Source organism: Geotrypetes seraphini, chromosome 14 (assembly GCF_902459505.1).
Source record: "Geotrypetes seraphini chromosome 14, aGeoSer1.1, whole genome shotgun sequence".
Classification (NCBI taxonomy): domain Eukaryota; kingdom Metazoa; phylum Chordata; class Amphibia; order Gymnophiona; family Dermophiidae; genus Geotrypetes; species Geotrypetes seraphini.
In genome coordinates this window covers 31,642,600-31,656,006 of record NC_047097.1, presented here as the reverse complement: position 1 = coordinate 31,656,006, position 13,407 = coordinate 31,642,600, and the positions used below count along the sequence as shown (strand labels likewise).

General features: G+C 42.6%; 1 protein-coding gene across 6 annotated transcripts in view; it reads right to left on the bottom strand.

Moving 5' to 3' along the window:
• The window catches only part of TTLL6 (tubulin tyrosine ligase like 6), a 157,863-nt gene that overhangs the window by 96,365 nt on the left and 48,091 nt on the right, over positions 1-13,407 (bottom strand). For all 6 annotated transcript variants that reach the window (XR_004536897.1, XM_033919652.1, XM_033919653.1 and 3 more), the window contains exons 5-7: positions 9,540-9,658; positions 7,770-7,900; positions 1,300-1,456 (exon numbers count right to left, since the gene is read on the bottom strand). Coding sequence is in view for 5 of the 6 variants with exons in the window: in XM_033919652.1 (XP_033775543.1) it covers positions 1,300-1,456; positions 7,770-7,900; positions 9,540-9,658 (407 nt within the window). In the remaining variant the exon portion in view is untranslated. The remainder of the gene's footprint in view (positions 1-1,299; positions 1,457-7,769; positions 7,901-9,539; positions 9,659-13,407) is intronic.

Sequence of the window (13,407 nt, the reverse complement as noted above, 5' to 3'; positions counted from 1 at the left end):
TAACTTTGATAGTATATATCAAGTTCCTTGAGTGTGTAGGGGGAGGAGGATTGTTTACTTAGAATGTGATAATAAGTAGTTGTTTTAATTCATATTTGGAAAACTTAATAAAGAAATTTAAAAAGAAAAAAGAAAATTTTTGTGCTGATTTTTTAACCTGTTTTAAGGCACCTGGTTTCGCCAACATAATTGCCACTAGAAACACCGTCTTGAAGGGAAGCCTCCCATAAGGGCTCATACGGAGATCTACGGAGACCTTGTAATACGGTGTTAAGATTCCAGGAAGGGAAAGAGAAACGCACCAGAGGGTGCAACCGAAGAGCCCCTTTAATGAACCAGGTGCCATCTGGGTGAGAGGCCAGAAAGCCTCTTTCCTCCCCAGCTTGGAAACAGGTAAGGCCTGTTACTTGCACTTTCAGCGATCCGACCAACAGACCCTTCTGAAGTCCCTCTTGCAAAATGTCCAGGACTACTGAAATTGGAGCTCGTAAAGGTTCCACATCATCTACAGTACACCAGTGCTGAAAGGATGGATTCTTAGCTCTAAGCAGAGAGGAGACAACCACATCCGAGTAATTCATTTGTCAGGGCTGCCCACTCAAGAGCCATGCTGTATGCCTAAAGCATTCTGGATTCTTGATAGGAACCGGTCCCCGAGTGAGAAGATCCCCATGGATCGGCCTGCTCATTTGGACTTAGGATCTCCACCAGTGCTTTGGTAACAGTAGCACAGATCTCTGTTGTATCTACCACCACCACCTCAAAATCTCTGAGGAAAGAGATAATTTGCTACTGTCCTTAATTGGTTTCTTTTGTCCTCCAAACATTTGTAATCACTAGCAAGCACATGCTTATGTTGTAGAATCTGCACATATGCGTATATATGCCAGTGCATACATGACCTAAATTATGCCACTTTTTTCTTCACATGTAGATTTATAAAATCACTGCTTATGTTTGATGTCCTGCAATGCACGGCAGAGCTGTTTGCAAAATACAGGAAGAACTGAGCTGAATGTCTCAATTTCTAACTCAACAACCTATGAGAATAATGGGGCTTGAAGTCTGGCAGGCTGAAAATACCAGAGATAGAACAACACCTTTTTTTATTTTGGAGAAAGCCAAATAACCCAACTTCCACCCTACCCCTTAGACTACATAGATTGCTGTTGTTGTGTGGGGTGAAAAGTTAGTCAAACCAGAATCCCAGTGGCCCACCCTATTTCACTGACTATATACCAGATATATACAGCCATATTTGATTTCTTTCAAGGGGGGTATCCTCTCTGGCTCTGTTACCTTGGTAATATACTGCTGGCAGATCATGTGATCTCCATGTTTAATCTCTTTAGGGTTACGGCATATAAAGATGCCTCTCCCCTGGCAGCCACTGTCTGGTTTACAGATGTAAGTCTTGTTTTTTTTCGTGCGACAGTGAGCCTGAAAATCTCCATAACTGTAAAAATAAAATAAACATACAATAATTAGACTGCAAACAAAAGATCAAATCTCCATTCACTGCCAGAAATCTTATTTATCTGTCAACATATTTTCTACAGTTCACAATTTGTTCATCCATTGCATTTTACAGCTTTTTTTTTTTTTAACATGATAGAAAGATTAGGCTCTTACCTACTACTACCCCACCCCCATGAAGTGGGAGAGATGTTCACTCCCTTTCCCTCCCACTGCGTCACACAATCTCCCAAAACAAACCCCCCTCACACACACACACAGCGAGAGATGCCCACTCCCCCTCCCGACGTCACACCTACCCGCTCCGGCTGGCAGGCCAGACTCTTACAAAATGGCGGGCCTGCCCCTTCCCGGTGCATCCTGGGAACAAAGCAGCCTTCTTTCCTCTTACTTACTTGCCTCACAAAAAGGTTTGGCACCTTTACAATAATTCCTTTTAGTTTTGCCTACTGCATTTCCACTCTTTCCAGATGTTCCCATCCAGACAACAATTCCTTGATGTAATCCCCCCTCTTCAGTAGATTAGCCGGCCTGCTGGCAAGGACACTTCTTTGATAGATGCACACCATCCCTGCTCAGCAGCCCTTGGAAAATCATCCCATGGTCCACGAAGCCAAAACATTCTCAACAACACCATCCACGTAGCCATGCATTCATCTCCAGGATGCGAGCTTCTCTGCCCTGGCCTTTATCCTCGACAGGGAGGATGGACAAGAATACCACCTGCGCACCTGACTGCTTCACCTTCTCTCCCAGAGTCAAAGTCACTTTTGACATGTTCGCAGGGGTACCTGGCAGTATTGTTAGTGCCAATGTGGATGAGCAGCATCGGATAGTAGTCATCAGGTTTGATGAGTCTCGGCAAGCTCTCTGTAACATCTTGGATTTTGGCTCCAGGCAGACATCATGTCTGGTCTGCAGATGGACGCTTCTGTACCCTTCAGAAGGGAATTGCCAACTACCATTACCTTATGCCTCCTAGTGGTTACGGATCCAGTACTTTTTGGGATTTCAAGCAATGGTCCTTCCTCTCCTTGGGTTGCTCTCATCTCCTCCACTTCCAAGACAGCATACTGGTTCTTCAGTTCAAAGGTGGGGGGACTAACAGTACCATCTTGCAGTGTTCTGTAATCTGAGTCCAGCTGTCTTCCCTCAGCACAGCCTCTTCTTCCCCACTACTGGAAATCTTTGACACCTCATGAACCATTTCATTGATGTACCTCTTATTCTCACGGATGCTTCTTAGTCTTGCCACCTCCTCTCTCAGTTCTTTTACTTCCTTCATAAGGGATTCAAGCTGAAAACAGCTTGTACATGGAACTACTCCCTCTGCTTGGGTAACATTTTCTGTCTGCACAGAGACAGAAGTTGTAACCTGAGCAGCAGCTTTGGTGATACAATGTGTCTCAGCCATACTGTGGTGCAGAAGTACTTACACCACCATACAAGATGATCCAAGGGATTTTTTTTTCTCAGCAGTAGTTCACAGGTTGCTGTGCAAACTATCTTTAATGCAGATCCTCTACAACCTCTCTCTTAGAACCAGGCTTACTGAGGGTTAGGCACTAGGCCAGAATTACTCCCCTCAGAGGTCAGCTTTCATAAACTACAAAAGATCGCAGAAAGAGGAAGACAGGCAAAAATATCTGGAAAAGTTAAGAGAGACTGGTCATGTAGTCAGGAAAACAAAGATGCAAATAGAAGAAAAAATAGATGACACAGTAAAATGGGAAGACAAGACTTTTTTTTAGATATATTAATGAGAAGAAGAAGAAGTGCAAAAGTGGCATTGTGAGACTCAAAGGTGAAGGGGAGGAATATGTAGAAGCAGATAAAGAAAAGGCCAAATTGCTTAACAAATATTTCTGTTCTGTATTCACAGTTGAAGCGCCGGGAGCGGGACCACAGAAGACAAACATGACTAGGGATGGAGGAGTAATAGACCCTGATTGATTTCCAGAGGGTTGTGTTCGTGAGGAGTTAGCTACAATAAAGGTAGACAAAGCGATGGAGCTGGATGGTGTACATCCAAGGGTGCTGAAGGAACTTAGGGAAGTTCTGGTAGCTCAGATGACTGACCTTTTCAACGTGTCTCTAGAGTCGGGAGTGGTACCGGAGGACTGGAGAAGGGCGGATGTGGTCACTCTCCACAAAAGTGGAAGTAAGAAAGAAGTAGGGAATTACAGGCTGGTAAGTCCGACTTCTGTGGTAAGCAAATTAATGGAAACACTTTTAAAACAGAGAATGGTCAAATTTCTGGAATCCTGTGGATTGAAGGACTGGAAGCAACTTGAATTCACTAGAAATAGGTCTTGTCAGACAAATCTGATCAATTTCTTTGACTGGGTGATAAGAGAATTGGATAGAAGATGTGCGCTAGATGTGGTGTATTTAGATTTTAGCAAAGCCTTTGATAGTGTTCCACACAGATGTCTAATAAATAAACTGAGTGCCCTCGGGATGGGTCCCAAAGTGACGGGCTGGGTCAGGAACTGGTTGAGTTTAAGGCGACAGAGGGTAGTAATCAATGGAGATCATAGAAACATAGAAATAGACGGCAGATAAGGGCCACGGCCCATCCAGTCTGCCCACCCTAATGACCCTCCCCTACCTTTACCTTGTGAATAGATCCCACGTGTCGATCCCATTTGGCCTTAAAATCAGGCACGCAGCTGGCCTCAATCACCTGAAGTGGAAGACTATTCCAGCGATCAACTACCCTTTCAGTAAAAAAGAACTTCCTGGTGTCATCTCGCAGTTTCCCGCCTCTGATTTTCCACGGATGCCCTCTTGTTGCCGAGGGACCCTTGAAAAAGAAGACATCTTCCTCTGTCTCGACGCGGCCCGTGAGATATTTGAACGTCTCGATCATGTCTCCCCTCTCTCTGCGCTCCTCGAGTGAGTATAGCTGTAATTTTTCTAACCGTTCCTCGTACGGGAGATCCTTGAGTCCAGAGACCATCTGAGTGGCCATTCTCTCGACCGACTCCATCCTCAGCACGTCCTTGCGATAATGCGGCCTCCAAAATTGCACACAGTATTCCAGGTGGGGCCTCACCATGAAGTTACCAGTGATGTGCCTCAAGGTTCTGTTCTTGGGCCTGTTCTTTTTAACATTTTTATAAATGATATTGCTGAAGGGTTGTCGGGTAAAATTTGCCTCTTTGCGGATGATACCAACATCTGCAATAGAGTAGACACACCGGATGGTGTGAATTAGAGAATAGACTAAAGAAAATCTGGTGGTCAAAATGACACTGCAGGTAATTTTTCTTTTATTATTATATAAACAGGAATAAGTCTCAGATTATGAAGTTTTACCCATGCGGGGTTTTCTCAAAGAGCAAGACAGTTCTTTTCTCTTATTCCTGCTTACATCACCGGCTTGAACCCATCCTCCCTACCTTGATTCTAACAGTTAATTTATTCTTTATTTCTTCAATTATTTTATGTTTAATTCTTAAATCTTCAATTGATCTGTATTAAAATGTTCTTTGTTGTTTGTGTAGATACTGTACTGCATTTTTGTTAACTTTGGAAAATTAATAAAAGATTTAAACAAAATACATCTAAATTGATTACTATTAATTTATGTTAAACTCAATAGTTTTAGATACTAAATCCTTAAAAGACCTCATAGTTCATTAATACTTAATATTTAAGAAACCTCACAGTTCATTTCAAAACTCAAAAGCGACAGAAAAAATATTTTACTTAGCTAAAAAAGTGCACTGGTGCTTCAAAGTGCAATGCGGCCTGCGTTTCGCGGAACAGAATTACATCTCCGCTGCGACTATCTACTAAATGCACTATGGTATGGGGGAGGGGGGATGGTATAAAGTTCTATTAAAGGTTTAATCAATAGATAAGAATACAATATTTATATGATATTTTTGATTGAAATTTTTGTGGAAAGGGTGGGTGGGGAGGGAATAAATTTATGTATTTACGATGACAATAGAAAGAAATTCAAGTGATGTGTAAAAGTTTTAAATGATGTAATATTGTGTACTTGATTTAAGATGAAAAATGAATAAAGAATTTGGAAAGACAAAAAAATTGCACTATGGTAGTTTCAGAAAATCTGGACCTAAAGATAACAAGTTTAGAGTCTAAAACTAATGACTTTGAGACCAAGATAAAATCCCTAGAAGCACAAGCTCTAACTTGGACTAAGGACAGTGCTAGTTTGCACTTTAAACAAGAAATGATGGAAAATTCTATCAGGAGATGTAATCTCCAGATTATTAATTTTCCTAAAGTCCATCTTAGACTGCCCTTAGTGATGTTTAAAAGATATATGAGTGAAATTCTGAAAGTCCCTGAGACCTTTCAAAGATTTATTACCTTCCTACGAATGCTAGGTCTCAAGATCTAGAGATCTAGATCAAGACAAATTTCCTTGATGTCGGACTCTGAGGTTCAAGTTTCAGCCACACTGATCGTACAGCTTGCTATTGATTCTGACAGGGAGTGGATGCTTCAGATGTTCTTTAAGTATAAGGATATACCTTTCCTGATGAACACTATAAGAATGTATCCAGATGTTTCTCGATCCACCCAGAAGCAATTTCTTATTTTGAGACCTTGGGCAGTTCAGTTGGGGGCGACTTTTGTCTTAAGATACCCCTGCAAGTGTGTGATAATTTATAAGGATCATATAGATATGTTTTCTTTGAACCACAACAGCTGTCTAAATTTGTTTCAGCTAGAGATCAATTAACTGCTACTACTTGAATTTTCCTGTTTCTAAGATAGCTCAAGGAATATTTGCTCAGAACAGTCAGACCTGCATTTTTTGTTTCCTATTATTTGATTTCCTATGTTTAATTTCAGTTATATTTAAGCTAATGCCCCCAATTATAGTGGACTAACTATATCTTGTATTGAGGAGATTTCCTTTAAAGAATTTGGCTCATTGCATTTCATTTACATTATATTTTTTTTTTACTTGTATGATGTCAAATGTTAAAATATAAATAAAGAATTAATAATAATAAAAAAAAAAATTGGAAAAGACCACAGTAAGCGGTTTGTTTGTTTTTATAATTTCTTTATTCAGTTTTGCATATTACAAGTGTATCAGAAAAATTCATATGATCTTATAAATACACACTTGATTTTCCTTCATGTAACACTTTAAGTACAACATATCATTCTTATATTCATGTTTTATAATAATTTAAATATTATGTAATACATTTACTATGTATAACAATTATAAATAAAATAGAAAACCCCCAATCCCTCCTTACCTGTTACAGAAAATCTAACCTAATAGATCAAAAATATTAATTACCGTATTTTCACGTAGATAACGCGCACCCATGTAAAACGCGCACACGGGTATAGCGCGCGAAATACACAAATTTATGTACAGAAATTTTTATATACCGTGCACACCGGTATACCGCGCATGCTGCCCGACTCTCCTTTCGCCTGCCCCAACTCTCCTTTCGCCCGCCCCGACTCTCCTCTCCCCCTTGAAGTCCTGTCCCCACCCTGAAAGCCTGATGCCCCCCCCCCGACGTCCGATTCACCCCCCCCCCACAGGACCGCTCGCACCCCCACCCCGAAGGATCGCTTGCACGCACTCCCACCCGCACCCCCACCCTGAAGGACCGTTCGCACCCCCACAGCCTCCCGACTCCCCCCCCCCATCATGTAGAAGCTCCTACCGGTGTCCTGCTGCTTCCTCTCGGCGGTCCCGACTCCCCGACACGACCGGGGCAAGAGGGAGCTCAAGCCCTCTTGCCCCAGCCAACCGCGGCACCCCCGACACGATCGGGGCAAGAGGGAGCTCAAGCCCTCTTGCCCCCTGACTCCCCGACACGATCGGGGCTAAAGGGAGCCCAAGCCCTCTTGCCCCGCCGACTCCCCAACTCCCCGACTTGAGCCAAGTATAGGACAATGAAGCCATTGTGACATCACTGATGTGGCTCTTAGGCATTGGTGGAATGAGGCATTATGTCATCATAATCTCAGCTCTGGAATGTTGCTACTCTTTGGGTTTCTGCCAGGTACTTGTGATCTGGGTTGGCTTCTGTTGGAAAGAGGATAATGGGCTTTATGGACCTTCGATCTGTCCCAGCATGGCAATGCTTATGGTCTTATGTTCTAACCATCTGGTGCCATTCTTTAGTGTCTATCTCAATCTCAGTCCTTCTACACCAGCATTCTTCAGTGCAAGGCTTGAGGGTCAATGGCTGTGCCCATTCATACTTGGATTCTTCCTGTAGTTAACTGTGGGGACGGAGACAAATTCTGTCTCTGTGTCATTATGCAGTACTTACTCAGCTGGCAGGCACCAGGTAGGAGGGAAGATGTTGTACTCCTTAGGGAAGAGCTTTAGAAGGCGGTTTAGGTTTCGTGCTAGCAGATCCTTCCTGCAAATCTCATTCATCCCTGGGAAGTGATTGATTTTCTAAAGCGAGAGGAGTAAAACTTCTGTTAAGATGCTTCATAATGCACATTATATAGATCAATGTTTCTCAACATGCGGTATGTGTACCCTTGGGGGTATGAGGGCAGCTGCTGCTGCCGGTAGGAAACTCCTCTCTGCCCACCCCCTGCTGAAGCCGCTACTGAGGATCCCTTCCTGCCTGTCTGTCTGCCTGCTGCACCACCCCCACCCTCAAAGTTGACCCTGTACTTCATTGGAGACGGACTGGCTTCCTCCTACCACAGCAGCACTCTGCACAGGGACGCAGGTAGCAACTCACACGCTGCATAGCTTGTGGGCCTGTCACGTGCAGCTTGTGAAACACTGCACACGCCATTCCTGCAGAGTTGCTGCTGGCGGGAGGATGGAGCGAGTCTGATTCCAAAAAAGTAACAGGGTCGGCTTCAGGGGAGGGGGGTGGTATGGCAGGCGGGCAGACAGGGATCCCTGACAGCGTCTGCGGCTTCTGTGGATAGGTTGGTTTTGGGGGGTGTGAGTGCAGGCAGGTGGGCATGCAACTTAATTTCGGGACAAAGCTGGAAGGCAGGGAGGGAGAGGAGGCACAAACTCGACACAGAAGGAAGGGAAGGGGCATGAACATGGGACACAGAAGGGAGGGAATAGAAAGGTATGTAAACAACAAGATCAGTATCAGATCATAGTAAATAAGTAATTGCTAAAATAAATAATTAATAAATATCAAACAAACATAAATAAATGAATGAATAGTTATATAAAAAAGGTGCATCTCCAAAAATGTGGAAACGGCTGTTTCAGGCACACTTTCTTACATTTAATAAAGCTCCTTGTTTCTTTTACCACCACCATGTCCACTCCAACAACTTCTTTCCTTTTAAAACTTGCAGACAATCTGCCGGTATGTTTTCTGGGACCAAACATGCTTTACATGCAGAAAATGGCTCTTATAAGATTGCATGGTATAGATGCCAAGAGTTCATGTAAGGTGTGTAGTTTGAAAGACTTGTGAAATATGTTATAAAATATATGTGACAAGACAAAAAAAAAAACAACAAAAAACTGCAGGAAAAAATGCGAAACAGAAAACACAAACAAAACTGCAGTGTAATGTACAAGGTGCAGGATTTTAATAAAAAGTCATAAAAACATATATAGCATACATAAAAATCTGGTTCTTGTATTCATGTGGTCCGGACCCAAAATGGTCCGTGTTTCGAAGAAGCACTTCTTCCTCAGGGGTACCAGATGATGGTATGTAGAATATCAAAAAAACAGATAGGATAAAAACAAAACAAAATCTGTAAAATTCATTAGGGATATACTCGAGGTTGTGAGCAGTTAGCTATTTGCATTCGGGTCTTCCAGAGAGGGAAATCGGCAAAGAGACTGGTGGTCACGTGACTGCTATTAGCATTCGGATCTTCCAGAGAGGGAGACAAAAATTAAAATCGCCATAAAGGTGCTGCTTACCCTCTTTGGAAGATCCGAATGCTAATAGCAGTCATGTGACCACCAGTCTCTTTGCCGATTTCCCTTTCTGGAAGACCCGAACACAAATATCTAACTGCTCACAACCTCGAGTATACTACCGAGTTAGCTACAGAAAATAAGTATCCTATAGAATGCTACGGACTATTGTTACCTGAAATCTTTTCATGTCCATGACTCGTTCCAAAGAGACTGAGCAGTCTGTCCAATAAACTGTCCACTCTTCGTCATCTCCTACTTCTTTCAGGCCACAAAGTTTAGAAGCACGACGCACTAAATCAAAACCCCAAAACAATTAGCTCTCAGGAGATGAACAGGATCGAGTGAAGACCTCAAATCATTTTACATAGTCTAATAGAAGCAGATAGTGGTGGGTAGATGCATGAGGCTACAGCTGTCAGAGCTTCTACTGGAGTGAACAGAGATACTCCCTTTTGCTGAGCAGATTTGTCTCATTTGAAGTTAAGTAGCTATACTTAGGATGGGGATTTAACATAGGAGGTTATGTCATTTATTTATTTAATTTGATTTCTATCCCGTCCTCCCAGTAGCTCAGAACAGTTTACATGTCAACATTCACAGTGGAATACATTTGGACAGTACAATGACAAGACAGCAACTTAAGTACTTTAGAAGGGTTAGGTGGCATTTAGTACATGTTTAAAAGGGCATACATGTGTAAGTGGCGATTTTACAAAAGCTATTACTGTATCTACAAGGCAGATATTCTGGAGGAAGCCTGAAAGCAGCTGCCAGTCTGCGCATTCTTCTACTCTGAGGAAGTTTAAGGGCCCCTTTGGCATGGGAGCCAAGGAAATTGCCATGTTTGCATCTCCTAACACCAGCTCTGCATTGCGTGTACAGATTTCAAGAGGGTATGTTCTGTGCCGACTATAAAAATAAATGTGTATTTTCTATTTTGCAAGTGGAATACAAGTACATTTCAAAATAAATTCTGTGTTGACATTTATACCTCCTTCAGATTACGGAAAAGTGTGATCTAACTACTTGGAACACAGAGTTTCAAGGAATAAATGAGAAACTGCACTTATTTCTCTGGCCTTAAAAACCATTTAAAAAAGCCACACATGTGAGGTTTAGAACTCAATTGGCTCCTCTTGTTTTACAAATTCCATCACTAATACATGTATTTGCTGGCACTTATATGTGTATGTTACAAAATTGGCCTTTGACAGTTTATTTATTAGAAACATGTGTGAAACACTGACTGCTCTCAGAATGGGCCCCAAAGTGACAGACTGGGTTAGGAAATGATTGAGAGGAAGACAACAGAGGGTCGTGGTCAGTGGAGATCTCTCTGAGGAAAGGGATCTTACCAGTGATGTACCTCAAGGTTTGGATCTTGGGCCTGTTGTTTATAACATTTTTGTACGCGATATTGCTGAAAGGCTGAACTTGCCTCTTTGCAGATGATACCAAAATCTGCAATAGAGTAGATACTCCTAATGGTGTGAAAAACATGAGGAAGGACCTAGTGAGGAACGATCTGAAATCTGGCAGCTAAGATTTAATGCCAAGAAATGCAAGGTCATGTATTTGAGCAGTAGAAACCTGAGGGAACGGTTCAGTTTAGGGGTAAATAACTTTTGTGCATGAAAGAGGAGTGGGACTTAGGTGTGATGATCTTAAGTTGGCCAAACAGATCAAAAAGGTGACGATGAAAGCTAGAAAGATGCTAGGGAGAGATATGGCCAGTAAGACAAAGGAGGTATTAATGCCATTGTATAAGGCTCTGGTGAAACCTCATTTAGAAAATTGTGTATAATTCTGGAGGCCGCACCTTCAAAAAGATATAAAAAGTATAGAGTCGGGTGTTGCCGTCCCGATCAGCCTTCCTCTCCCCACCACCTTCTCTGCAGAAGTGTCGGACCAACCAGCATTCCACTCCCCGACGTCAATTCTGACATCAGAGAGGAAGTTCTGAGCCAGCCAATCGCTGCCTGGCTGGCCCGGAACTATTCTCCGACGTCAGAATTGATGTCGGGGAGCGGAATGCTGGTCAGCGCGACACTTCTACAGGGAGAGTTTGGGGCGGTGGCGGCTTGGGGGCCTGTTCCCTGATGGTGGCGGCAGGAAACCTAATGGCTTGGGGGAGGGCAGGGAGAAAGAAAGAAATGGGATGGGCAGAGATAAAGAAAGAAGGGAAACAGAAAGAAAGGGGGGGAACAGGGAGTCAGAAAGAAAGGGAGCATGGAGAGAGAGAGAAAGAAGGGGGCAGGGAGAAAGAAAGAAAAGGGGGAGAGAATGAGGTCTGCAGGAGAGGAAGCATACAGGAGGCTGAAAGAAGGGAAGAAATATTGGATGCACAGTCAGAAGAAGAAAGTGCAACCAGAGACTCATGAAATCACCAGACAACAAAGGTAGGAAAAATGATTTTATTTTCAATTTAGTGATCAAAATGTGTTCGTTTTGAGAATTTATATCTGCTGTCTATATTTTGCACTATGGTTCCCTTTTACTAAACCGCAATAGCGGTTTTTAGCGCAAGGAGCCTATGAGCGTCGAGAGCAGGGCGGGGCATTCAGCGCAGCTCCCTGCACTAGAAACTGCTATCGCGGTTTAGTAAAATGGGAGGGGGTATATTTGTCTATTTTTCTATGGTTGTTGCTGAGGTGACATTGCATAGAGTCCTCTGCCTTGACCTCTTTGAAAACCCCCCGGAATATAAATGATAATTAACATTTTCTCTATGTACAGTGTGCTTTGTGGGTTTTTAAAAAAAAATTTATTGTTGGTAGATCATTTTGATTTGGTCATTTTAAAAGTAGCTCGCAAGCCAAAAAGTGTGGGCACCCTTGTCCTAGGCCTTCTTGATGCTCTGCCAATTCCTCTCAGGGCTCACCCCTCCCTCCTCACACAAAGGATCAGTCAAGTGTTTCACCCCCACCTACCCAACCTCAGTCTAACTATGTAGAAATTGAGAGGAGCATCCTTGCTACAATCCCAGTCTACAAGTCGGTGAAGACATAACATAAGAACTTAAGAATAGCTTTACTGGGTTAGACCAATGGTTCATCAAGCCCAGTAGCCCTCCAGGTCACTGAACTTTGCCACCTATCCCATGACACCTTAATTTTCTCAGGAGCCTCTCGTGAGGAACCTTATCAAAAGCTTTCTGAAAATCTAAATACACTATATCAGTGGTCTCAAACTCAAACCCTTTGCAGGGCCACATTGTGGATTTGTAGCTACTTGGAAGGCCTCAGAAAAAAATAGTTAATGTCTTATTAAAGAAATGACAATTTTGCATGAGGTAAAACTCTTTATAGTTTGTAAAGCTTTCCTTTCGGCTAAGTCTTAATAGTAATATTGTAATTTATAGCTAAAGAGACATAGGATCAAGAAACTGTTTTATTTTTGTGATTAGGGCCTCAAAATAGTACCTGGCGGGCCGCATGTGGCTAGATCACTGCACTATATCAACCGGCTCACCTTTATCCACATGTTTACACCTTCAAAGAATTCAAGCAAATTTGTTAGGCAAGACCGTCCTCTACCAGACAATCCTAACAATCTAAGCCATTTTATTCTCACCATGAGGCCGGGCAGGAGGTCGATAATCAAAATCAGCCAGATCTTTTCATGTCACCAAGCCATTAGGCATACTATCGTGAAGACCACTCTGTCCAACAACTGATTCTCCACAGAAGTAAACTGATAACAGGTAAAGGACGCTGTTTATCAACAAATACACACCGGGCCCTGCAGAGGTCAGGACCTAAGTGGCCATCTTGAGCAGTGGGGAGCATTTAGAAAACCCAGCCATAGATCTGATGTAAATGCAGCAGGGATGCCATAATTTAAGGTATTCTGTAAATTATGCAAATAAATCAAATGGTATATCTCCAGTTTAAATCTGCACTGGTGGCAAAAATGGTCAGTGCCTTAACTCCTTGTCCACACTAGACGTCATTTTCAAACAAATATAGCTGAAAATCACCTCAGAAGCTGCAGGGCAAACGTTGCTCTGGAGCTATGAAGGGGAGCTTAAATTGCTCTTT